At 32.6% G+C, this 27339-nt stretch overlaps 1 protein-coding gene across 1 annotated transcript in view; it reads left to right on the top strand.

Moving 5' to 3' along the window:
• The window catches only part of Sema1a (semaphorin 1a), a 427795-nt gene that overhangs the window by 278501 nt on the left and 121955 nt on the right, over positions 1-27339 (top strand). The window contains 1 exon segment of the mRNA XM_070107025.1: positions 16528-16636. Coding sequence (XP_069963126.1) covers positions 16528-16636 — 109 coding nt within the window.

Below are 27339 nucleotides of genomic sequence, written 5' to 3'. Positions count from 1 at the left end.
TGTTAAATAAAATCAGATTTCTTATTTCGACTAAGAAATAGAGACTAGATTAATTCTATATTGATTAGCTGAGATTAGTTTGTGTTAAATAACGTCAGATTATTTGTCTCGCCTAAACGATACAAACTAGATTAAGTTTATTTTTGTTAGTTGAGATTTCTTTGTGGGAAATAAAGTTAGATTATTATTCTCGACTAAATAATACCGACAATATTCAATTTGTTTTTATTAGTTGAGATTAGTTTATGTGTAGAAAAGTTACATTACATCAAGAGTGGCGTAATTCCGTCAATTTTAATTTGAAATTAATTAAATGTGATGAAAGCATTGCAAAGTACAACAGATTAAAACAGATTAAATAAAGTTTAGAAAAAAGGAGTTTAGGATTAATAGTTACAAATAATAAGTAAGTTATTTTTGAATGCAGGTGGTTATTTAGATTAGTTGGAATTATTTTTATAAGATCGAAGTAGTTTAGATTAGACTTGATTGACTTAGCTGGTATGATATTTAGATAAATATGAGAATGAGGACGGACTAATTTCGATAATTACGTAGTGAGGAATGAATAATTTGATCAGAATTTTGGTATTTTTAGATTTAGTTTAACTAGAGTTGATCGTTAGGACAGACTAAAAACAATTCGACTAAATGAAGTTTGGTGACCTTAGTTAAGATTAATCCATATAAACTTAGACGCTGTTGTGATCTACAAGTATAGGTATGTTTCAAAAAAGATTCAGTTCGATGAGTTAAAGAATAAACTAGTCGAAAGAAGATTTGGTAAAACTAAATTGAATCTGCTGACATCCTATTTAGGTTTACTGAGATTAAGATTAAAATAGAAGAAACAAAGCATGGGATTTATAAAATATAAATCAGAAATACTGAATCTATTTTGATTATGAGGTGAAATGAGGTTAGGTCTAAGTTAAATCTCTATAAATTACGGCTACAGCAGACATATTTATATTAAATAATATCAAATTAAATAGAGCTAAATTAATCTTAGTTACAACTAGTTAAAGTGTAGACTAAAACCAATATTAGTGCTCACTAAATAAATAAGTTGAAATAAGGTTAGGTAACATTAGTTAAGGGTAATCTATATAAAGTTGGACTACACTCTACAAAGTTATATGAAAAAATATTATTTTAACTGTAAGATAATTATTAGTTAATATAAGTTGAAGAGTATACTAGCCACAATTGAATTAAATATAACTGTACTGAATTATTCACATCTTAGTTAGGATTAATCAGATTGAAGTAAACTAGAAGCAAACGCGTGAAATTTTATTAAAAGATATAAAAACTACATATTTGATTGACAGTGACGCAAACTCGCTTAGGAGCCGATACGGATTAAAAATTTTTGATCCTATCGAAAATTTTAAAGTTGAAAAAATGTATAGATCTCAATTCCATCTATCCACTGCACTTCAACTGTCACAAGCACAAGCATGTTACGATACGCTTTGCCACACTTCGTTACGCTGAGCGCATCGTCAGTGACTTCGCATACATACCACCAACAAACTGACTATATACATAGGCTGACAGCGAGAACGCCGTTGGATTGCAATATTGCCTCCGATTGAATGGAAATGGCAAATTGTGAATGGCAGCGGTGAAATGGCCGATAAAAAGCAAATCCGCAGCAACGTTGCACCAAACGAACGAACGAAAATTCACAACTTTACTCCGATCATGTCTGAGCTACGACGTTCCCGGGTGCAAGCACAAACTAACGGTAAAGCGTTGCTGATTTAAATTCAAGCAGATTGATAGTAGAGACCAATGTGATACTTATTGGTGTAGAGAGAGAGAGTGCGAGGGACGTTTGCGCGCACTGAAGAGCGACCGTTAAACGAAAACTGAATACAGAATGCAAAATACAAACTGGCAAAAAGGATTCTTTGCATTTTTTACCATCATTTGTTGCCATACAGCAAAGCCATTTACCGTTACAGGCTAACGTGCCACAAAAGCGGCATACATGTACCCATATATGTATGTGTATGAGAATGCCTGCTATACACCGGCAAACAAAGAAATCAGCAAACACAAACAAATTGCGGTGGCAGTAGAGAGCTTTTAGGCGAGCTGTGACCGGCTAGTAGTGCTTTCCGCTGTCCGTCGATATGTCGGATCATGCAACTGATTGCCTACAGGCAAGCATATAAAGCAGTTAGTATGTGTGTTTGTATGTATGGTATGTGTGCATAAAGAATGCCTCGTATAGTTTACCTCAATTGCTCGTTCGATTTCTGCTCTCGACAAACACACACATACACATCGTCACACAACAAAACCCTGTCACATTCGTCCCCTAAATGCTGCATGGCTTTAGGCACTCACACACTTTCCAACTCCACTCAACTCCACACTTTACGACGACGCATTGGCAACGCTGTTCGATTGAATTGACGTGTGACATTGAAATGTTGCCCCGGCACCCAGTGTTGCTCGTTGCGCATTGCCTTTACCATCGTATGCGCTACGCGGCGGCGGTGATAGATGCCTGCGGGTGAAAAGCAATTGCACAATGGCAAATTGCCAACCGCTTGTTGGCTGCATTGAAAACAAAAAAAAAAAAAACGAAGCAGGCAAAAGAAAGCATGGAAAAAACAACAAGAAATTGTGAACATGAAATCAAAAGCGTTTGGAAATTCCGCACAGCACAAAAGGAGAATCATTACACATTTGTGAGATAGCAAAGACAAGGCAAATAATCGCGTGCGACTTGCCTATCAATGACATTGTGTGCCTGGGAGAATGTGCGCGGTTGGGGGCGGGGGTGATAAAAATCAGGATATGCGTTTTTCTAGAAGGTTGTTGAGCAATGCGGCATATGAATTGTTTGTGTTGGTGTTTTTTTTTTTTATTTTGTTGAAGCTCGCATTCAAAAGGCATCTAAAGTACCTTAATTTTGTGGAGAATTTCATGCTTGCGTATAATAAACTATTCACGGAGTATAAAACGAATTTAAATGAAGCAACTGAAAGCATATTGGAAATGCATGTATTTGAAAAAATAAGGAAAACATGACTTGTACCCTTCACAGGTGCATGTCTTATAGCATAAAGTGTATAAAAGGATATTTATAATGATTTTGATCGGTCAGTATGTATTGAAGCTATGTGCTACAGTGTTTCGATGTGAACAATATGTTCGGAGTTGATATCGCTGCCTTGGAAAATAATCTATGGGAAACTTCGTTAAGATATCTTGTCAAATAAAAAAAAGTTTTTTAGAAAAAAAGACTTCATTTTGAGCGATCAATTTGTATGAGAGATTTGTATGATACAATAGTTATCCAATATCGGCGTTTCTGACAAATAAGCAGCTTGTTGGGTAGCAAAAGACGTGTGCAAAATTTCAAATAAAACATGCATTTATGTATATATATTTTTATACGATCTTCGATGTTTCCTTTTGAGTGTTAACTTAATATACCCTCTTCAGGGTAAAAAAAAAAATAAAATAATTTGGTACGAACTTTAGCATTTTTTATTTTGAAAATTTAAATTTTATTGCTAGGGCATTTTCACAACATAAGGCAAATTTGTGTTTTCAAATGAGACATACATATATATTTTTACTGCTATTCTCAATCAATCAATCAAATTTAAAGAGTTTTCTACTTTTATTGCGCTTTTAAATATGCAACTTCACCCAAACTTTTCTAATTTTGTAGAAATTGGAAGCAATGTAATGAGTTCTGACAATGATAAACCACATATTTTTCAAATTACTCCCTAACTTTGGAGACTGTTATAAAAACGATATATATTTTAATTATAAAATATTTTTCGAAGAGTTAAAATGGTTTGAGAAAGTTTCTATGACCCAATTTAGTCCTTACTAATAGTTTTTATACTCAGTTCGTTTTGAAATTCGAATTTGAAAATTAGTAATTGTCAAGAATATTTCTTTAAATATTTTCTAATTTTGAAGAATGATATTACAAATAATTTTCCATTCGATCTCCAAGCTTGAGGAAAATATTTATATATGTTTATCTAATTACTCACTAACCCCGGAGAGTTTTTCAAAAACACGGTTAAAGTATGAAAATCGAAGTCTAAAGATTTTTTCGAATATTCTCTAATTTTGGAGAATTTTAAAAATAGTATTTTTCAAGAATATAATGGAAATCATAATTTTTTCGTTCCCAAAACTTGCAGAATGAACATATTTCACCTATTATACTTTAATATTGGAGAGTTTTTCAAAGACGCATAGTTATTGTTTAATAGGAAAATAGAAGAATTTGAAAATGAGTATTTGTCAATATATTTTTTTTTTACATAATTTGATTGAGAAATAGTATATTTGAAGAATATATAATATATTTCATTCGTTCTTCAAACTTCAGGAATGAACATTTTTCTCCAATTATTCTCTAACATCGAAGATAAGAAAAACGCACTATGCTATATATTTTGAAGAAGAATATATATATTTAAAAAAAAAATTTCTAAAAATGCTTTCCAAATTATTTTTCCGATCATGCTCTGACATTGGAGAGTTTTTGAAAAACCGAATGACTCAAATTTAAGAAAACTTCTGGAATGATTTAGTAATCTTATTGAGAAGATTTGGTCTTCCATTGTGTATTTAATAATCAGTTCAAAAAATTATTCCCACAAAGTGCTCCACAGACATTTTCGAACTTGGAGTAATTTGAGAAAAGCTATATTTGCTCATATTACGTATGCATTATTATAAAACCAAACCTAAAATATTTAATACGGTCTTCAGTTTTGAATAAATACAATAAATTTCAAATTTTGTAAAAATTAGACTTGAAGAAATTTTAAACAACTTTTTTTTATCTTTAACATATTTTGGAGAGTTATAAAAAGAGTTATATCATTTATATTCATAACATTCTCACTGTTCTTCAAATTAGCCACTATTTAATTGTTTGCAAAAAAATTTACATAATTTATTTGTAACAAAAAAGTTGATTAGTTTGAAATTTATGCATCTAAATTCCTACTTCAGTCACCGATTGACTGATTACACTAGTCGGCATATGTATTTTGACGAAAGAAAATTTGTGAACTTTTAAATTTGATTCTTAAATGTCTTAAAAAAATTCTTCCTTATATAATCCTTTTTGCATATAACTAATACAAACTTAAAAATAAGAAAACAAAAATTTGTTCATAGAAACGTAAAAAAAAATTAATTATTTTGTTTCATATGTTGTCATAAGTATTTTGACAAAAATGTTAAACTCAGAGAACATTGTTTAAACCCACCAAAAGTAAAGAAATGAAGACAAACTTAGTAAAATGTATAGCCTCACTTGACTCCTATAACTTTTTTTTAAGCGCTTCGGTACCGAATCTACTAAATTTTTAAGGATCACTGGAAATATCTCTTCCCAAAGGGAAGAGATCTCAGAAATTGTTTCCGCTCTGGTTTTATTTAACGAAACTTTTTCAAAAGAGACCAGACGTTTACTATGATATTTAAGTCCGGACTTGGAGTTGGCCAGTCCGAGGTGTTAACACCAACACTTTCAAACATTTAGATATCGTCATAGAAAGCAAGATAAAGGAGTCTCCATAAAGACCTCTCCCCAGAAGTGAAGGCATTCTCGTTTAGGACAATCAATTATTGACAAGAACCAAGTCACCAAGTCAATTATACGCCACACATCTCCAGACAGACAACCACCATGGCTCACTTTTTGACAAACGGGTCGTTTCTTTGGCCTTATTACAAAAAATTTGTTTTTTTGATGAGTTATAGGAGTTGTACAGAATTCCTTTGACTTGTGCATACGAGTTCCATTGAAATTTTAAAATTTTTGGTTTATATAAAAAAAAAATTGTAAATAGACAATTCGTTAATTTACAGGTAATTGAGTGTTAATTGACAATTAGTTAATTGCACTTTTGTCTGATAAACTTTGTTACCATTAAAAGGTACATTATAGTAATTAATTAATAGAAAATAAATGATTTTTTATATAATATAATTTTAAAACCTATTTAAAAGGTTAAATTAAAAGAGAAGAACAAGATAATAGAATTAAGGTTAATTGAGTGCTTTATTATTATATATATATACTTAATTGCGAAAAGATTTGGTCTAACATATTTCAGAAGTACATAATATTATATATGTGTGCATTTAATATTATTATTTTAATTAAACTTACAGTAACAAGTTTCAGCGGGAATCAGTAATCTCTTGGCTCACAAAAAATTATCTTAAAATACAACCGGGACTGCAATTGTCATTCAAATCATACAATCAACCACCTCAAACATGTTTCATTAACCTTCAACTATATCGTTTTACTTTCCTGCAAGATTTTTTCACTTTTGTAGATTTTTAATTTACAGTTGACTTTGCCACATTCAAACAATTTAAAATTTTATTAAATTCCATAGAAAAGACTAGGTGAAGGGGCATACAAAAATCAGTTATAGCATTGACTTAGAGCAGCATATAGCGCGGCGCCATGCAATGTGGCAGGGCAACACAATGTGCACATTGTGGCATGGTCTGTTGCGATAACAAAAGAAGCCACAGCGGCGTGGCAGTCTCGTCTGAGTAGACGCGACGCGCACATTACTGCAATGCAGTCAACCGAACATACCAACGCAATGCATACACGGACGCACATTAACTTGCGCCCGCGCAACCAAACATACTTTGCATAGGAGCACACACTTGCCACAGTTGCCAAGTTTTGCCGTGCCGCAGATATACAGTGATGTTGTGTGTGGCGCGTTGAAAAACTAAAGAAGCATAATTGTGCACCTAACAGACGAGAGCGGGGCAGCGCCAAAAGTGCAGTGGTGTGGCTTAAACATGCATAGCCGCAATAACGAGCCAAATAGCAGAAACAACAGCTACAAAAACAAAACAAAATAACAACGCAAAAGCACAAAAGGAAAAGTCTGCACACTCGAGAGGCGAGCGCGCGCACACACATACCTGGTGAGTGCAGTGGCACTCACGTCCGTTCGCTAATAAGGACATGCACACGGCACCAACCACGCATTGGTAAATATTTATGAGTTTGTATGGTCGGCGGTTTACGCGCCAAATGCGAATTAATAACGTGCGAACCCTGCTCGGCGCTACGCAATACGCGCTTTTGTTGTCAGCCTGCCGTGTTTGCTTGCTGCTTCGGCGTTGTGAGATAGCGGCGTCCAATGCGTTCATCTGCCAGTATGCGCCACATGCACCAGTGGCTAGTGCGTAATTTTGTAATTTTTCTTTCTCATAACATTGGCGCCGCATTAGTGCGCGACCGTGTGCGTGTGTGCGCGTATATGAAAATATAGCGCGACGTTCAGGTATGCGCTACGCTACACTTAAAAGCATAATTTTCGCGCGCCAACTCATCTTAACCCCACTTTGCGCATCGCCTTTCTCCGCGCTAATCGTCGGCGCTTTGTATGCGGCCAGATGTACAATAATGAAAGCACCGAAACTATGCTATTGCAAGACTGCGCCACCAATCCTTCTGATGTTGCAGGTAACGAAGATACGCTATATGATGACGCGTCAACGTACAATGTTGAGCGCGCGCGCTGTCCATCAACGCTTGTGCTGCATTTGTAATTTTGCGTTTTTCGCATTTTTACGCACAAGCGTAGTGCCTATAAAGGTAAAACGTACGTGTGCGCGCTAATAACAGCCATGCACAGCGCATTTTGCTAACGGTAACGTTGCCCATAAGCAACTAGCCCCGACGCCGGACGCGCCACCGCAAGCACAAATTGGTGCCGTCAAGTAGCGAGACATGGCAGAATGTTGACATTGATGGCACAGGCTTTTGTGCGTATTAAAGGGTTGCCGCCTGCATTGCCGCTTCAATTGCAAATGAGTCGGCATTGTGTGGCGCTTTGTGTGTTGGCGTTGATTGCGCGGTTGCTAGCGCGTGTCTGTCGCGTGTATTGCGCGTGTACAGTTGTATATATCTACCTAGTATATATGTGTGTATGCGTAGCTGCAATTGGTACCTACCTACTGCTTTTGTTTTTGCAGCGATTATTATTGTTATTGTTGTGGTAATTCAAAGGTATCACATGCGCCAACTAAAACACTTATATAACTACAACAACACCTATATAACAACAACAACAACAACAATGGATATATAGTAATCCGCAATGTTGTATGCTGTCATAATAACAAAAACATCGCATACAACAGTATCTACGCACAATTACACAGCCTCACTGATGTTATACTTGTATGTCACTCATACGCCGCGTTGCCCGCACTTAGCAGGCAGGCTCAACGCATCATTTGTGCTCTTATCAATCGTATACGTAGTTGCCAGTTGTATTATATTATAATGCTGATTATGTTAGTTTCGATTGTAGTAGTAGTTGTTGTTGTATTTAAATACAGCGGTAAATAATGGGAAATTGTATGAAATGATGCGATTAAGTCGAGCACAGTTGTGTATGTGAGTGTGTTGTTGCTTAATCAAAATTAAAATACCAGTCTGCTGTTTAGAATGTTTAGGAAATAGGGGTGACCAAACACCTAGTTTTGAAGCTGAAAGAAAAGCTGAAATTTTGAAAATTTAATTGTAACTATTCAAGTTTTTTTATATGAAATTTCATAATCATTTAATTGAGTCAATTAGCAATTTAGTTTTAATTTTATTGATAAACCTTGATTTCTGTTATCTTCACGGTCAAATGTATGATTCATCAATGTTATAAAATTCAAATGTACTTCTCTTGGACTAGTCTTAAATATATTAGGATCACTCACTTCTGGCTAGATGAATACAAGAAGATGTCATTGACAATATTTTAACTCGATCAAACATATTCATTTTTTCAGTTTTTGAAATACGAAGACGAAACTGTTTACGAACTGATCTCAGAGATATGTAAAGATAGTTTACCCAGACAAAACTACAAAATTAATAGTTCATATCCATTTGCATGTAAAAAACGCGTTTTTTTTTTTTTTGTTTTAAGAGGTATTTTGCTTGATTAATATATAAAATATGTGTATTAACAGAACTTAAAGCACTTTTTTTAACCGGCGATTCATTTTTAAAAATTTTCGATTTACTTGATCACGTATCCGAGCTCCAAGAGGACCTCCCAAAAAAAGGTGTCTGGCGTTGAGAATAATTTTGTTGCTAAAATTATATCAACTCCCAACCACAAAAAAGTATGATTAGATAAGTACAGTTAATGATCGAAATAGTAGTCAAAATTTTTACTTTTGAACAAATGGCGGCTTCCAAAACAAAAAATTGTTTATTATGAAAAAAAATGTACATATCATATATAGCTTAATAAATCGAAATAATTATCAAAATTCTAATTACTTCGATCGTTACCTGACAAATATGTATAAGAACATTCTGTAAAAATTTCAAGTTAATCCAGCCATTGCGGAGAAATTTACTACTCGACTCGTTTAAGTTTTCGTAGCCGATTACAATAAATTAAATATTTTATAAATACGCTCATATCTGTGAAACTATGAGCCCCAAGCACTTCACAATTTTTTTGAGAATATTCTCAAATGTATATACTAATTTTTGAAATTCACAAGTGAATATGTTCATTCAATTAAAATCCCGTTTGTAACTTGAAAATCTTTACACGGCTTCGGTGGTAGCTGCAAAATTCTTTGATAGACCATGTGTAACGAGAAACTATTTATTAAATTAAATATACAAAATGTTAAAAAAATCACGTACTTAAATACAAAATACTATCACCGCTACGTTGTCAAGCATCTCGGCCTCTACTCGACGTCGTTTTTTTCAAAAAATTCAGGTCTGTTGGTACGAATCTAGTATTGATCCGCTTCCAAGACATTAACTAATATGTGTTGAGTCGATCCACTAAAGATATTGAGATCCTCTGCTATCCCTCTTATGCCAACACGACGATTTTCGAGCGCTGTCTCTTTAACTTTTTTATTTTTATCGTCATTAACAAAGGTGTAGGGACGACTCACATGAGGCAAGTTTTCGATGACTTCACGACCTTACTCCTCAAAATACTTCTGCAACATTTTCAACGATTCCACATAGCCGTGATTTAATTGGAAACACAAAATTTCAAGCAAACTCGTTGCAACCACGTCACAATTTTCCATGGTAAAAAGCGACATACAAATGTTTCGCGTCATAAAACAAACAGTTGCTAAACCCACACTAATTGACATATGAAGATTCAACTTCACACGAACTTAAAATGGGTTGTACTAATTTAGGGAACAGTTTTTATTGATTCGGTTTGCGTGCACTTTAAATGCACGGGGATAAATTTGAGCAAATGATAATATATGCCATCGCTACAAATAATCTAATATTATTACAATGACCCATATAATTTATTTTTATTAATAGCACTTTTAGTTCCGAAATTACTAGATAATGTTTTGAAAAGTTTATAGTCAGAGATAATGGTAGCACTAAGTATTGTATCGGGGACCGTCGCAAATAAAACAGGAAATGAAAGCTGTTTTTTATGTAATTTGGACAAAAACCATATTGAACACTGAATAAACATTAATATTATGCTTTAGCTAGCAAATATATCAATCTTTGGAATAATACACGATGGAAATATTTAAATAAAGAATGAGAAGTATCTTTTGCACTAATTAACTCCTCCTTCTAAGCATAAACATCCACTATTTCGAGACATAGGATTAGGCCTGAATCAATTTTTGGTAGCATTCCAACATTAGTGTCATAAGGTCCGCATGTTTAGAACAGCTGACAGTCGATTTTATCGCAAATGGAAAATTTGCCTATATTTCATTAGAAAAATATAGATTTTTGCAAACTAAAAAATTTATAAAAGAGTAGTAATTCTTTAAGAAATATCGCTTCAGTGATAAAATCCTTTTTCAATTTCACTCATAGATTTCTTAAGATCATATTTAAATATGCGTGGATAATGTAATTACTTGGAGTACAACTTTACCTACATTGCATTGACGACCCTAAGTTAAGCATGAAGAAAGAAACGCCATTCAGCACTAACTCTAAAGTAGATATCGCGTATGAAAAATATGGGAAAAATCGGTGGCTCGGATGTTCATCTTCTATATAATTATTATTCCATCAATCCTTTAGCATGTGTAAATGATATTTTTAAGACTAACTTTCCTCAAAAAAGTATATAAAAAATGGTGTTTTTTTGCTGTGAAGTTATAAAATGCATAAACACTTTTAGCATTATGTTTTAAAAATGACTTCGGACAAGTAACCGCTGCAGCTAGTTTGAATAAATTCCAGCCGAACCGATATGCCCAATTTTCGACCACTTTTTGCAACAAAACGCCGATTATTCTCTTCCAAAACGTCAATCGTCTCTGCGTAGACAAGCGACTTCATATATCCTTACAAAAAATAGTCCAGCGGTATTAAATCGCACGATCTTTAAGGCCACGCCACAGCCTCATGACGCGAGATAATGCGCTCACCAAACGTTTCCTTCAATAAATTGATAGTTTTGTTGGCTGTATGGTTGTTGTTGCAGCGACGTCTTGTTGAAACCAAAGCTCGTTCACATCAACATCCACCAATTCAGGCTCAAAAATGTCATTAATCATTGTTCTATAGCATTCTCCGTTGCCAGTAACATTATGGCCGGCTTCATTTTTAAAGAAATATGAAGCAAAATAAAAATACTGAAAAGTGTATTTTGAGTTTGCATCTTCTTTATTCCAGATTTCATATTCTTTAATCCCAAAAAAGCTGCTCATATTGTTTTAACCACTAATATCAGACCTCTATAGGATATAGCTGCCATACAAATTAACATATCAAAATCAAAGCCTTGTATAGTAAACTTTTTTATTTGACAAAATATTTTCCCGAAATTTGGCATAGATTATTGTTCGAAGCAACGTTATAATTACGGAAGAAATATTTTTATATTCTTTTATGCTATAAGAAATACCCATATGAAGCATCGTTGCAGCCGAATGAATTTGAGCAGACTTCCGTTAGTATTATTTAAAATTGCTTGTATTTTTTTCAATTTGAATCTTGTAGTCCTTAGTTATTTTTCGTCCATTTCAAAAATCATTTCTTTGTTTCATCGTTTTTATTGTTGTAGTAGTATAAACTCTACCCTGAAAGTTGTTTTGAATAGGGCTGAGGAGAAAATCTTCGATTAGGTATATTTATGGGTCCATTACAGTTCTAAAGACTCCACTCTCTTTTTGTAACCCATACATTTTTAGTTTGCTGTCATTTCCGTTAGTGCTTTTGCGTTTTAACAAACACTTTGGTTCAAATATTTTGTTTCTGTTTTATTTTCTTACGCATACGTACCTACACACACACACACACATACAAATTCACTGATAATTCTTAATACCAAGTCATACATAGTTTCGAAAAAGTAAACCAACAAGCATTATTTCTTCATAAGCAACAAAGTATCGCCATAAATAATTCACTGAGTAAATACTTATGCGCGTTTCTGCTTACTTATTCTTGCTTATGCCGCGTACATTTATATTTTTAGTAGTTGTACTCAAAACTTTTGTGCATAAGCTTATTTTTGCATAAATTTGTATGCAAAGATATCGGCGCCATATCGAAAGTGCTCGCACATATGCACACACACATACACACATGTATTTCTAAAGCAATACTCGTTTTTGTGTGAATGTGCGGCTGTACAAATACCGGAACTTGATCTATATGCTGCCAAAATTTGTTGAGCTGTGGCATCCGGCTTCAGGCAGCTGTCGTTGAGGCGTAAACAAACTCAACGCGGCGCTAATACATTCATCAATGAAAGCGTATGCAAAAATTTGGCGTTCTCAGCGCTCTCAGTCGAGCACCTGCCATGCTGCCACACCCTTTTGTTGCAGTGTTGCTTTGTAGCTGGCTGCCGTACTGCTGCCTGTTGCAGTCGTTGTGTTGGTATTTTTTGTTGTTGTATCTTTTGTTGTTGTTGTTGTAGTTTTTGTTGTTTTTGTAATGTTTGTTATTGTTATCATTGCTGTATATTTTGTTGTTTTTTGTTATATTTGTTGTTGTTGTGCTATATATTGTTGTTGTTCTCCCTTTTGTTTTTGTAATAATATTTTAAAGTTTTATTGTTGTTGTGCTATATATTGTTGTTGTTCCCCCTTTTGTTTTTGTAATAATATTTTAAAGTTTTGTTGTTGTAATACATAATATACATATACTTGTATGTGTTTTTTGTTGTACTCATATTTTGTGGTTGGTTTTTACAACTTTTTGTTTATTATTACTGTGGTTGTTGTTGCAATGTTGCACCAACTTATCCATTATTCGCTGCATATTTTTCACGTTCATATATGTATATGCCAACAAATTTTCCACTCGCAATCGCAATCGCATTCGCACTCATTCGCTGATTTGCTCGTCGCATGCGCTTGCTATACGCCTAAAAGCATGCAGCGACACCCAATTGCACACGAATGCATGCAAGTACAACTCATTGCATGTATTTGACGCATATGTGAGAGTGGATCTGTAAATCCCTCTACGTTATTGAAATAATTTTTTCGTTTTCCTCACATATTTTGGCGTATTTTCAAGCTTCACTTTTTCTTAATTTTTTTGTTTTTGCTTCTTTTTTTTTTTTTTGTTTTGTGAAATAGCTGTAGTGCTTGCGCGCATGTAGTACGGCAACGCTGATGACGGAAGTTTTGATAAGCTCAGTTCATTGGTTTTTCGACATGGCGGATTTTTGCTTTCGCCATTTCCTCTTCTACTCCGCCTCCTCTACAAGGCTTTGCGAAATACTCGCGCTCGATCGACTGCTGCCTCAATTGAGTGCGCATCTATAAAGTACAAATGTGTGTATGTATATGTTGGTGTGGTTTTCATTTCACACATATTGTTGTTGTTGTTTTGCGCAGTTTTTGTTTCGTTTTTATCGTTTTAATTTACTTGTTCGCCAACGTTATTGCGCTGAATATGACGCTTGCAAAAGTTTTAATGCATCCGTATAGATATGAGCATTTGAGCCGTTCAATTTGCATACTTCAGAAAAGTTATTTGCACTTCAGCTTATTCGGCGATAACTTCTAAATCAGTAAGATGGAGTGGCTGTTGGTGAATGTGTACTCGTGGTGGGTATAAGCATAATTGGAAACTTCTGAAAGTTGTAATTTTTTTTTTTTTTTGTAATGTTTTTTCGCAGAAAGTGCTTAATTACAGGAATATTGCGATTTAACTAAGTAATCGGAGTATCGGAAAGTGGTGAATTTATCGAAAACAACATTAATAAACTAAACTTAATATTACCTGTACCTGTTGAACCTTTGATATCCACCATTGGATTATAGTAGTGTATCTTATAAACTTAAACTTATAGGCAGCTGTGACTCATGATTTTTCTAATTCGTATATTTGAACTCTCTTCTGTTTTGTGCTAAAAAATATATTTACTATATATCTATAAATAGAAACTTTAGCTTATAAAGATATCCCACTCAAATAATTGAACTCAACGCAACCAACTCTTTTTCCGAGAATAGGTGATTGAAACAACACTTCTTCAAACTTAGCTACTTTTATTTTTATAGTAAATTGCTTGTTCTTTTTGGCAATATCTTGATGTTGCCGCGGCAACTTGTTGAATTTTTAGACCAGTGCGAAAGCCTTTGAAACCCTTTGGAAACGAAAGATAAAATAACAAAAAGTAAAGAAAAAGTAATTTGCGGGCGATCTGATGTCTTGCAGAGAAAGAAGGCTTGGTTGAATTTTTAAGTGTTAAACACAGTTTATCTCGATTTCTGTCAAAGCTACAAGGCCTATAGACTTTTTTTTACTTCACAAAGTTGTAGCTAATAAAAATATGTACACGTTTTTTATTTACAGCGTTTAAAATTTATGATCCAAGTTTATTTACCCAAGTTTTTGTTTTCTGCTTTTATCTTGAGCAAACATATTTTTTCCAAAGTTTTGCCTTCATATGTCACAAACACACTGTAGTTTTTTTTCTGCATTTAAGAAGCTAAGGAGGAAACCTTATTTCGACATAAAATCAAAAAAATCAAATTTTAACACAAAAATTATCACATAATTTTTTCTGATTTTTTTCAAAATGTCAGAAGGTTTTATATTTGCTGGAATCTCTAGCTTCTGATGTAGAAAAAATAAATGCATTACTGCGGTAAATTTTCGCAGAGAATGCAAAAAAATACCCAATCAAACGACTCAAACTGCTCTTTTAATATCACCTATCCAATACTTCCTAGCAGCAGCTGTTTAGTCGTGTCTTTTTGTTTTGAATTTTTTAAGAAAATTTTTAAGTTCTACAGTTTCAAGAAAAATTCCATCTGTGATTTTGAAAACAGCGTTTCGAGAGAGACGCATTGAAAGTTTTGGAAGCGGAACACAGTTAGTTCAAAATTTCTTACAAATAAGCTCATATCTCCGAAACTGTTTGTTAGATCAATTTTAAGTCACTTTCATAATATACATAATACATAAAGTAGGTGACAGTCGAAGCCAACGTTAGAAGAAAAATTTAAGAATATTACTTGTAGACCTAACAATTTCAGCCCAAGTTAAGGAGCAGTCAAACGAAAGTTTTTTAATTCAAAAATAACAAAAATTAGGTCCGTTTTAAGTCAAATCCCTAGTAAAATATTTTCAGAAACAGTAAAATTAAAATTTAACAGTCACAACGTTAGATCAGACTAATAACTAATCGATACTATATTTAAAAAATTAACAGCAAATCTCTTTCGTAAAAAGCAGTCAAAGTCGTACTGGGATTCACGATTAAAATTATAGTCACAACTAAAAACCATTTTGCTTAAGTTTCACGTATTTTTACTTACCCAAGAACCCTTTATTACCCAAGAAGCTCATTTGTCGGACCACTATAGCATATAGCTCCCATTTAAACTGTATCGAAAACATTACTTATTTCACAAGGTATATTCACAAAATTTGGCACAGAGTATTTTCCAAGACAACTCTACAATCCCTGAATATTTTTGTTCAGATCAGAGCAATGTAACCATATATAAGACAACTTTCTTATTTGACAAGATAACTTCACAAAATGTGGCACACAGATCCAAGGCAACTCTACAATCCCTGAACATATTGTTCAGATCAGGTCACTATAGCCATATATAGTTGCCACACAAACGGATCCATCAAAATCAAACTCTTGTATGGACAACTTTCTTATTTGACAAGATAACTTCATAAAATTTGCAACAGATCATTATCCAGGGCAGAGCTATAATATTCAAAAAACAAATTGTTCAGATCGGAATGCTATGGGAATATACCTGCTATACAAACTGAACGCTTAAAATCCAGTGCTTGTATGGAAAATTTTTTCATTTGTTAAGATATCTTCACAAAATTTGTCATACGTTATTGCTGGAGGTAGCGCTGTAATCTACGAACATATTGTTCGGATCAGACAACTACAACGTAAAGCTGCCATACAAATGGACATTATAACTTCGGTGCAAACGAAGTTAACGTTTTTCTTGTTTTACTTTAACTTATGTACAACTTTCCATTTCTATTTCCAGAAACATCGTCTACAATCTGAGTATACACGATTTGTCAGAGCAGCAGCGTTTAGTGTGGCAATCCACAGAGGATGACGTCAAGATGTGCATTATCAAAGGCAAAGCCGAGGTGAGTACAGCAATAACAGGAATATTTTATTTTAGTTGAAGGCGGTCATAATTGCAGCGCTTGATTATTTATAGAAACATACAAAATATATAGTAGCAAAATTATATGCAAATAAAAATAGCCTCTATATGAACAACATAACACACCCTTCGCCACACACGCGCTCCGGACATTCACGACACGTGCATCATTAACAGTGAAATGTGCTTCCGTGCTACGTTCACATGTGTCGTTTTCTATGCAAGCGCGCTTCCCTTCGTGCTAGCGGCGGCAATTAATTCGTACTTTAATTTTTGTTGTTGCATTTTTTGTGTAATGCTTTTTTCCACGACTTAAGAGCTAAGTGTGCACTGGGAAAGTTTTAGCAATTAAAAATAAACATGAAAAAATATGGGCAACGGCAGTGCGATCAAAGTGGCAAGCAGCGCGTGCATATGCGCCTAAAAGTATGCCCCTGCATATACAATGGTATGCGTGCGCACGATTGCTGCATAATTATAGGCGCTTCAAAGTGCACTTGAACATGCGAAGCGCACCGCAAATCAGTCAAATGTATGTATGTATGTACGCTCAAGTGACAAAAAACAGCGAAAGGCGCTGCAGGTCAATTAGCGCTCCACATAAGTCACATTTCATGTGTGCTGAATTAAGGCAGAAGAAAGAAACATTCGAAATGTGTGCATTTTTCAATAAAAAAAACTCTAGGTCAAAAGGTCAGCTATTCCATAATTTTCGCCTTTGCCACATAAAGTTTAGCGTCTCCTTCGAATAACTAAATACATATCGATTATATATGTGCATAGCATACCCTTAGGTGCTACCACATTAACACTTAATCAGTTATGACGCGGCACGCATTTTAGCGCTAATTAAGTATTTACTTCAAAAAAAAATTTCTCGTACACTTCAAATGAAAGTCAGCCACACCTTTTGACGTGAAAGCGCGATAAGCGCCGTGGGCAAAATACTCTTTGCAAGACGCCTAAAAGCATGCTACGCATTTTGCGCCCACGGCCTCACTCCACTTTCACTTCTTCAACCACTTAGCAATCGCTTGACAGTCAACATAATAGGACTTCGTGTACTATTTTACGGCAATTTGTATGCCAACTTTGGTGGCATTTTTGTCTGTCCGTCCGTGCATCTGCTTTATCAGCTAACATCACAACTAAGCAGCACACACACAGATACAGTGTACATTCATTTACATGGCAGTTTGCTGCGCCGCACTATTTCCGATTCATTTGTGCTGCATACCGGTAGTATTGTACAACGGTTTATTTGCCTTTATCTATACAAGTGTTCGGGCGTGTGAATGTGTGTATGGCATTGTTGGAATGCAATTAGAGTTAGCGAAATATTTTGCATAGTCACGCAATTAGAAAACGTCGTCGTCGTCATCGCCGCAGTCGAAGAAATAATGGGTGAATGAACGCTGCACAGTGGATTGTGTATGAACAAAAATTAATTTTTTAGTTTAATAAAAAATACAAAAAACCAAAAAACAAAAAAAAAATAAGAACATATAATAAATTCGGCTACACAGCGGCTATTATAACTTTCACAAATAAAAAAGTTTCCATGCAAGAACTTGATTTTAATCGATCTGTTTTTAAGACAGCTATTTGCTCTGGTGATCCGATCTGAACAATTTTTGCGGAGATTGTACCATTGCTTTGCATTTTATAGATTACAATATTTTTTTAATGATTTTTTTAAATTTAAAATAAAATTTAGTTCTGAGTTGATACAAAATAAAACTTTTATTTAGTTAAAGAATTGATTTAAAATATTTTTTTAAGTTGTCAACCCAAGTTTACACAATTACAAATAAAAAAAAATCATCGAAAATAGATGACCTTTTAAAAATGTCTATAAAATAAGCAAAAATAAACCTTAAACTAATTAAAACTACAAAAAATAACAATTATTCACAATTTGTGAGTATATCAATATTTTGTTAAACTTTTTTCCAAAAATGTGGTTTGACTATTTTAAACTTTATTATTGCTTCTTGTAGGAATAATTGGAGAAAACACAACATTGTAACATTTTCGAATGTTTTATGGTTTTATTTTACCATAATATATTTGATCACGTTTTGTTTCGAGTGCTTCGAAAAAAGTGTAGCCAAAATTTCAATATAATTATGAACATATTCAAAGTTTTCGAGATTTGTGTTTACAATTTCCCAAAAGTATTACTTTTTCAATGTTTGAGAAATATTTTTTATGAATTTTAGGGAAAAAGATTGTGAGATAGATAATCTACAATCAAATGTATTGTTTAAACTTTTTTGATCCAAAAACACATTTTTGGAAAATTATTCGTTTTTTTAATGTTTCAAAACACACTTTTTGGCAATTTTTAAATATATTATTTTTTTCTTTTTACTTTTATCAAACACGTATTCTTAAATAAAATATTTTAATTTCTAAAAATGCATTTTTTAAATTTTTAATTTTTTCAATCCTCTAAAACATATTTTTCACAAATTTTTTGTTTTTCTGTTTAAAAAAAATGTATTGAATTTTTCTAAAAACATTTTTTTTACTTCTATCAAATACATATTTTTAAGTTTTTCAGAAAAATTGTTATTCAATTTTCAAAAATACCTTTTTGAATCAAAAATATTTTATTTATTTTAATGTATCAAAACTATGTATCAAAAATGTAAAACTATCATATCTTTATGCCTGTTTTTTAAGGTTTGTTTTGCAATTTTTTAAATTTTTTCACAATACATATGTAAACTACATATGTATGTATGTTTTTACAATTTTCCAAAATATTTGGTTTTTAAATTTTTCCCAAACTTTTTTTTTTAAATTTTATAATATTAAATATATTTTTTAAATATTAAAATATATTAAAATATTTGGTTTTTAAATTTTTCCCAAACCTTTATTTTTTTATTTTTCAAAAACACATCCTCCAAAAAATAGTATTTAATTTTAAAAAATACTTTTTAAAATGTTAAATTTATGTTTAATTTTTTAAAAACGCATTTTTTTAAAATTATTAATTCTTAACCTCTTGTTTCAAAAAATTGTTTGCAATATTTCAAAATACCTATCTTTTGATTTTTTATCTTTTTACAATTTATTTATAAATTTAAATATTTATTTACATATTTTTTTTATTTCAAATACTATTTTATTAATATTTTAATTGCAATTTTTGCAACTTACTACGCATATGTGCATATTTATATACATATGTATATAATATTTTGCTATAATATTTCAAAACAATATATTTTTAACCCACTACCCACTGTCCAAAATTGTATATGTATCTAGGTTAACAGGCGAATTTATTTCCATACACACCCATTTATATATGTATGTATGCATAGCTACGTACCTATGTGTACGCTGCAGCACTTGAATTTAGTTGTTGGCAATTTGCGTTGCATATTTTTAGGTGTTAAGTTAAATCTAGGCGTTTGCGATTACTTTGAAATGCCAAGTAGGCATTGTTTGGTAAACTCGTTATTCCTTGTTTCGCACACTTAATTCACGACTCATTGCTTATTGCTTTGTACCACTGCACCTCGTGCGCTGCTTTCGCGTTTGCGCAATTTTTCCTTACCCACGAATAATCGGCTTTTCGCCGCCCTCCTTTTGCAATGCAATTCTCGCATCATATTTTTTTTTTTGCCTCTTTTACCTTGCCAAGAAATTGTTTGCATTTTGCGATTTTGCGGTAATTTAAACAACTACAAACATACACGCATACATTCTTATAATGCCTATAGTTTGTAGGTGTGTGCTAGTCGGTCTGTCTGTTTGTATGCATTGCATTAAAATTTAAATAAAGTCAAAGTTTCCTGTTATTTGCGGTAAATGTAGAAACAGCCATAACATATTCCAACATATTTTACAACATTCGCTCGCCTTTGCTGTGCTTAATATGTGAATAGTTGCTTGAAAAAAATATTTCATATGCGAATTTAATTAATTCGAGTGGAATGCTTTCACTTGTTTCTTTTTATTGCATACATTTGTGCGCGGCGAGTGTGTGTATACTTGTATGTTTCTAGGTATTTCGCATTTCTGTTTGATGGCAATTGTTTGAATATGAAATAATTTTGGCGTTAAAAATTAATTTATTTCATATAGTGGATGTATTCGTTTGCCTGGGTTACTTTTCAAGTAGTTTGCCATTGTTTTCTTTATATTCTACATTTTACTCGAGCAGTTTTCATAACTTTGCTTTTAATTTATTTTACGTACTATAATACGATACGATTCTTCCTTCCTCGCAACGATTCCGAGATGCAATTTATGAAAGATTCTCATATAACTTCTCAAGGTAACTGTTACGACTTGCCCATTTGTCGACTGACTTTGGTGAAAAAAGATGGAAAGTGCGAAAAAAAAACTTTCCTAAACTTCTAAAAAGGCATAGGATTGTAAAAACTATAATATACAATACATCTGATCAAATATGACACGGACTGATAAAAAAAACTTAATGTTGAGTCGATCTATAAGAGATGTTAACATTGTCTCTGATGCCCACATAACAACTTTTAAGCAATATTTCTTAAACTTTTTTGATGTTATCGTCAATAACAGAGGTCGATGAAGAACTGGTATGAGGCAAGTTTTTTATAACTTTGCGATCTCCACTGAATGCTTTGTACGCCTCAAATACGTGTGGTTGTAACAAAATACATCCCTAAAACAATGCTACAACATATTCAATCACTTTGTAACCTCGATTCCATTGGAAAAACAAGATTTCAAGCAAACTCGCTGTTACATTTTAAAATTTTTGCAAAAATTGCCAGTAAAACACATAAACAAACACACACTAAATGACATATTCAAATCAAATTTCAAATATAAAAAGAGTTGTACCAATCTAGCAAAAAATGGCACCAGCCTGAGACAAATTTGTTCATATAATATATGGTATATACTATGATACTACGAATATCTACCAGTCAGGGCTTACTTCTATAATAATGAAGCCGAAAAGTATACTTCATCATTGTAAATTTGCAAAATAGACGAACAAATAATAAATCCTCACGCAGCTCAGTAAAAATAATACCCTCCTTTAGAACTTCGAGTTTGCCTACGATCTTTATATTTACTTTCGAATTTTACTTTTCTATATTTTTTTCTATATTCGCCTATCTTATATTTCACAGTTTTTAGTTGGTACAATACTCAGTTAGCAGAGTTTCAAACCACAAATTTCGTTTAGACGCAGTTTTGACTTGAATGAGTTGATGTGTCTTCAAAAGTTGCAAAATTGTCCTCTTGACCTCCGACGTCTTAACGAAACGTCACCATTTGTGTCCATCGTGGTTTTATATTTCTAAGATAACTCTCACGAAGGAACTTCTTTCGAGGAACTTTTCACAAGTACCGCATCTTTTAACTCCAGCTGTTAACTTTGGTAGAAATTTTTATACAGAGTCTATACGATATGTATCCATATATTTTCACAAAATATATTTTCTGGACAACAACAATTGTGTAGTAAATTTTACTGTTGATAAAGAACACCAATTTGATCAAACCAAGATTCATTAAAAATTTTTCCTTTTCTAATAGCAACTTAAGTGGTTTAATTAGGATATGCGAAAATATTAAAGTGATGGCTAAAGACTTTCTAGTTGCAGTCTTTCTGTTTTATATGGTTTTCTCTCTGACTGACTATATTTTCCATTCCAAAAAGAATTCTGGCGGCCATTCTACTAAGAGCTCAATAAATAATTATGTGAGATAAGGTTCACTCCCTTAACTTAAAGTTAAGAAAATAGCACCCTGATCAATAAAAAAAAAATGAAATTATTAATGCCAACAAAGACTATAGAGTTATAGGTTTATTAGCCTAACTTTTAACAAGGACACTCTGTAGGTTATTCGCCTAACTATCTCTGGGCGATGAAAATTCTGAATTAGAGTACTGGCAAGTATACTTTCAGTGAATTCCGTGTCCAGTTTGTGTAAGGCTCAAGCAGATAAAATAGAGAGAAAATTAGTAATTTTGCCACTTCCAACCTTTTAGATTGCCTGCCCTTTTGCTGCTCCTCATGACTATGAAGGAAGTTATCGGGCAGTGAAGATATTTGGGTCATATATGACTAAAAAATGAGCGTAATTGCATCAAGAGATAAATCAAGTATAGCCTATAAATTATTATTGTATTATAATGGAAAAAAAAAACATAGACGTAAATTTATATTTTGCAGTTTTCAGTGTTAACAAAAGGGATGTAAGCATTTTTTTCCACCATTTTTGGTACCAAATTTCAGTTTCATCTTTCAAAAGTTTTCTGGAAACTATTTCTCAATAAAGTACTACCCTTAATAAGTAAAAATAATGTAAGCTTGAAATAATGATCACAATTTGTAATCGCATTTATTGAGAGCTTTCAAGGCTATTAAAGCCCTCAAAATCAGCTCTTTGCTGTGTGCGCGCTAGAAGGCGCTGTGTATAGAAATTTAAAATGTTTAAGAAATTTAAATATCGAAAAAAAACTGGCCTGAAAGTTATAAAAGGCTTAATCAGATAAAAAAAATTAAATCTTAAACGCCATAAAAATATAAAAAATAAATATTTATAAAATAAAAAATAATAATTTTTCTACAATTATGGAAAATATTTATATGCTATTATTTTGAGTAACATATGATCTCAATATTTTTATACTCTCGCAACCTGTTGCTACAGAGTATAATAGTTTTGTTCACCTAACGGTTGTTTGTATCACCTAAAACTAATCGAGTTAGATATAGGGTTATATATATATAAATGATCAGGATGAAGAGACGAGTTGAAATCCGGGTAACTGTCTGTCCGTCCGTCCGTCTGTCCGTCCGTCCGTCCGTGCAAGCACTAACTTGAGTAAAAATTGAGATATCTTGGTAGACATGTTTCTTGGTACCGTGAGACGGTTGGTATTGCAGATGGACGTAATCGGACCACTGCCACGCCCACAAAACGCCATTAATCAAAAACAAATAACTTGCCATAACTAAGCTCCGCAATAAGATACAAGACTGTTATTTGGTACACAGGATCACATTAGGGAGGGGCATCTGCAGTTAAATTTTTTTTTAAAAAAGTGGGCGTGGTCCCGCCTTTAATAGGTTTAATGTGCATATCTCCTAAACCGCTAATGCTATAATAACAAAATTCACTGGAAGCAAATGTTTTTAGCACTTCTATTGACGGTGTGAAAATAGTTGAAATCGGGTGGCAACTCCGCCCACTCCCCATATAACGGTACTGTTAAAAACTACTAAAAGCGCGATAAATCAAGCACTAAACACGCCAGAGACATTAAATTTTATCTCTAAGATGGTATAAGATGACTTTATAGGAACCGCGTTCAAAATTAGACAGTGGGCGTGGCACAGCCCACTTTTAGGTGAAAACCCATATCTTGAAATCTGCTTAACCGATTTCAACCAAATTCGGTGCGTAACGTTCATTTCATGTTTCTATGTCATAGTGCGAAAATGGGCGAAATCAGACTACAACCACGCCTACTTCCCATGAAACACCATTTTCAATTCCATCTGATTCTTTCACTTTCCACTATGCATATCAAGCAACAATGATTATATCGGGGTAAAACTTTGCGTGAATAATACGTTTAAAGTATGCCACCTTGTGACCAAAAATTGTCCAAATCGAACCAAAACTGTTCAAGCCCCTAAGTACTAAATATGTGGACCCCAGTGCCTATAGTTGACCTTCTACCGAAAATATCAGTCAATCCACAAAGAAATCTCAAACGAGTATACCATTTGACTTTGCGAGAGTATAAAATGTTCGGTTACATCCGAACTTAGCCCTTCTTTACTTGTTAACTTTATTTTTGCCCTCTGTCGGTAAGATTTTAAAAACACATAAGTTTAATCATACCGAATGTTTTTTGATTCACTATTTATCCTCACTAACTCAATAGTAAACATTTTTTAATATGATCAAATTTTGTTTCCAAGGCTTTGAAAAAAATATAAAGCTTTACAGTATTCAGAGCTTTCCCGATCTGTTTTTAGATTTGCTAAAAATCATTATACTTGCAATGTTTTAAAAATATGTTTTTGGAATTTTTTTCGTTATTCTTTACAAAAATGTATATTTTTCTTTTGTAATTTTTCAAAAAAAACTTGTTTTAATTTTCGCACGTATAAATTTTTTTTGAAATATTTCAGAAACATATTTCTTATTCTACACAAATATATATATATATATTTTGCAATTTTTCAAAACTATGATTTTTATGCTTCACAAACGTAAATTTTTATTTGCAATTTTTAAAATTTTTTTTTATTTTTCACAAATATAATATTTTTTGCAAATTTTCAAAATTTATTTTTTTTATTCTTCAAACATACATTTTTTTGCAATTTTTCGATGACTTTTTTTATTCCAAATGTAAATTTTTCAAAAATAATTTTTTATTCTGCAATAACATAATTTTTTTTTGCCATTTTTCAAAAACATATTTCTTATTCTTTACAAATATAATTTTTATTTTACAAATTTGCAATAATATTTGTTTTGTGCTTCACAAATGTAAATTTTTTTTTAAAATTTTCAACAAAAATTTTTTTTTATATTTTGCACAATCTTAAATTTTTTACAATTTTTCAAAAACATTTTTTTATTTCAAATACAAATTTTTCAATAATAAGTTTCTTATACTTCACAAATAATTTGTTTTTAATCTTTCAAAACTGCTGTTGCATCAATTAAATATCAAATAAACATTGCTAATTATTTTTGAAAAATATTATATTTATTAAATGATGAACCCACATAATTAAAACGATGCGAAAAATTTCACCAAATTAATATTGTAAAATTTCGAGTAAAATTTTTGAACACGTGATTTGATTTGATTGCGTTTGCATGCAATTTCGTATGCCACAATGCACGCTAACCGCCATGCCTAATCGCCACTTGATCACAGCACATTTATATAATTATTTTCAAAAATATATATTCACATCTACACAACATAACCTGTAAGCCGAAACCAATAAAAGCACTGATTTGTGATTTATAAAGCGAAAAATTATAATTTTTGTTATCGAAATGCCGGCTTAGTTTTTAATTACAAAATCAAATTACAAACTTTGCAGAAACATGGTCACCATATTAATACAATACAAAAGCAGAGCGCTTGTGTGTGTGCGTGTGTGCTAAATTTACATACATTTGTAAGCGTGTGTGTGGTGGCAGTTGTAAGCATATGCGTTTCTAAATGACTACAACGCAGCTGAATAGCAATTAATTAATTTTACAATTATTGTAAGCAAAAGAGCGCACACACACAGGCACACGAGGGGCTCACACATGCACACATAAACACGGTGCAAGCAAGCGTAGGTCATCGTGGTGCAACTCCCTTACCATTTATCCAGCTATTTATATTGCATTTATATATAAATATATATGTACGTGCCCGTTAATACATATGAAATTGCAACCGTTATTTGCAAACAGCTCCCTGGTCACTGTCGTTTCGGGTCGAAAGTGCTTTGTATGGCAGAGTTTAGAGGCCAGTGTTGGTGTCAAAAGCCATTGTAGGCAGTTAGAGTTGACAATTTTATAACAAGCGGGTGGTGATGTGACACAAGTAGCCTAATATACAGTACATATATATGTGTATTAGGGTGGTTCTGTAAAAATGAGAAACGCTTTTTTTTGACCACAGCTCTCAAAGTGCCACTGCCATCATCGGATTTTTTTTTCAATTTAGTGACGATAGTGTTGAAATGAATTAGTCACCTTCGAAGACTCCAAAAATAGATTTTTTTCTCTTTTAGTACCGAAACTAAATACTGATTTAAAGAAAATTGTTGGCTATGATGTTTAGTAATGATTTTGGAAAAATTTATACGTGGAGTAAAAAAAATATTTTTGAAAAATTGCAAAATAAATGTATGTTTGTGAAAAATAAAAAAAAGTATATTTGTATTTGAAAACTAAACGGTGTTAAATTTATATATTAGGGTTGTTCTTAAATATCCAAAGGTATGATTTTTACTGCCACAAGTCCTAAAGCAGTACTATCAATGGCGAATATACAACATATTATTTATATTATTTTCTTTAGATTACATTTAGCGTGTGTCACACAGAGTTGAAATCATTAATATTGACCTACGAAGACCCCAAAATATATTCTTTTTTCTCATTTCAAACCCAAATTAAATATTGATTTAAACGAAGTTGTCAGCTATAACGTTTAGTCACGTATTAAAACTTAACGTAGTTTAATATATATATAAGGGTGGTTCTTTAAAGCCTAAATATATTATATATACCCTAAATTTACTGCCCCGGGTCTTCAAACAATATTAACAAAATCAAAGATATAGCATCTAATTTTTTTACTTTCTATTTAATTTTTGAAGATTTTAATGGTATGTCGCATAGATACCGTTATTGAGACCAAACTTCGAAAGTTCGAAAAAATTATTTTTGTTTTATCAAATATCCAAAAGAAATACTACTGTAAATGAAGATGTCAGTTACAAAGTTACAAAGGATAGTGCGGCATTATATTATAGACCTGTATTGGGGTGATTCTTAAAACAAAAGTATATGATTTTTCAGTCACAGCTTTTAGAAAAGTACACTCAAAGACGAATATATAACATCATATCTTATTTTTCTTTTACGTTTTGATTTTTTCAAGGATGTTTAGGGTGTGCCACG

This window comes from Bactrocera oleae, chromosome 3 (assembly GCF_042242935.1).
Source record: "Bactrocera oleae isolate idBacOlea1 chromosome 3, idBacOlea1, whole genome shotgun sequence".
NCBI lineage: Eukaryota > Metazoa > Arthropoda > Insecta > Diptera > Tephritidae > Bactrocera > Bactrocera oleae.
The sequence above is the reverse complement of the archived record's forward strand: the minus strand, read 5'-3'. Positions and strand labels throughout refer to the sequence as shown.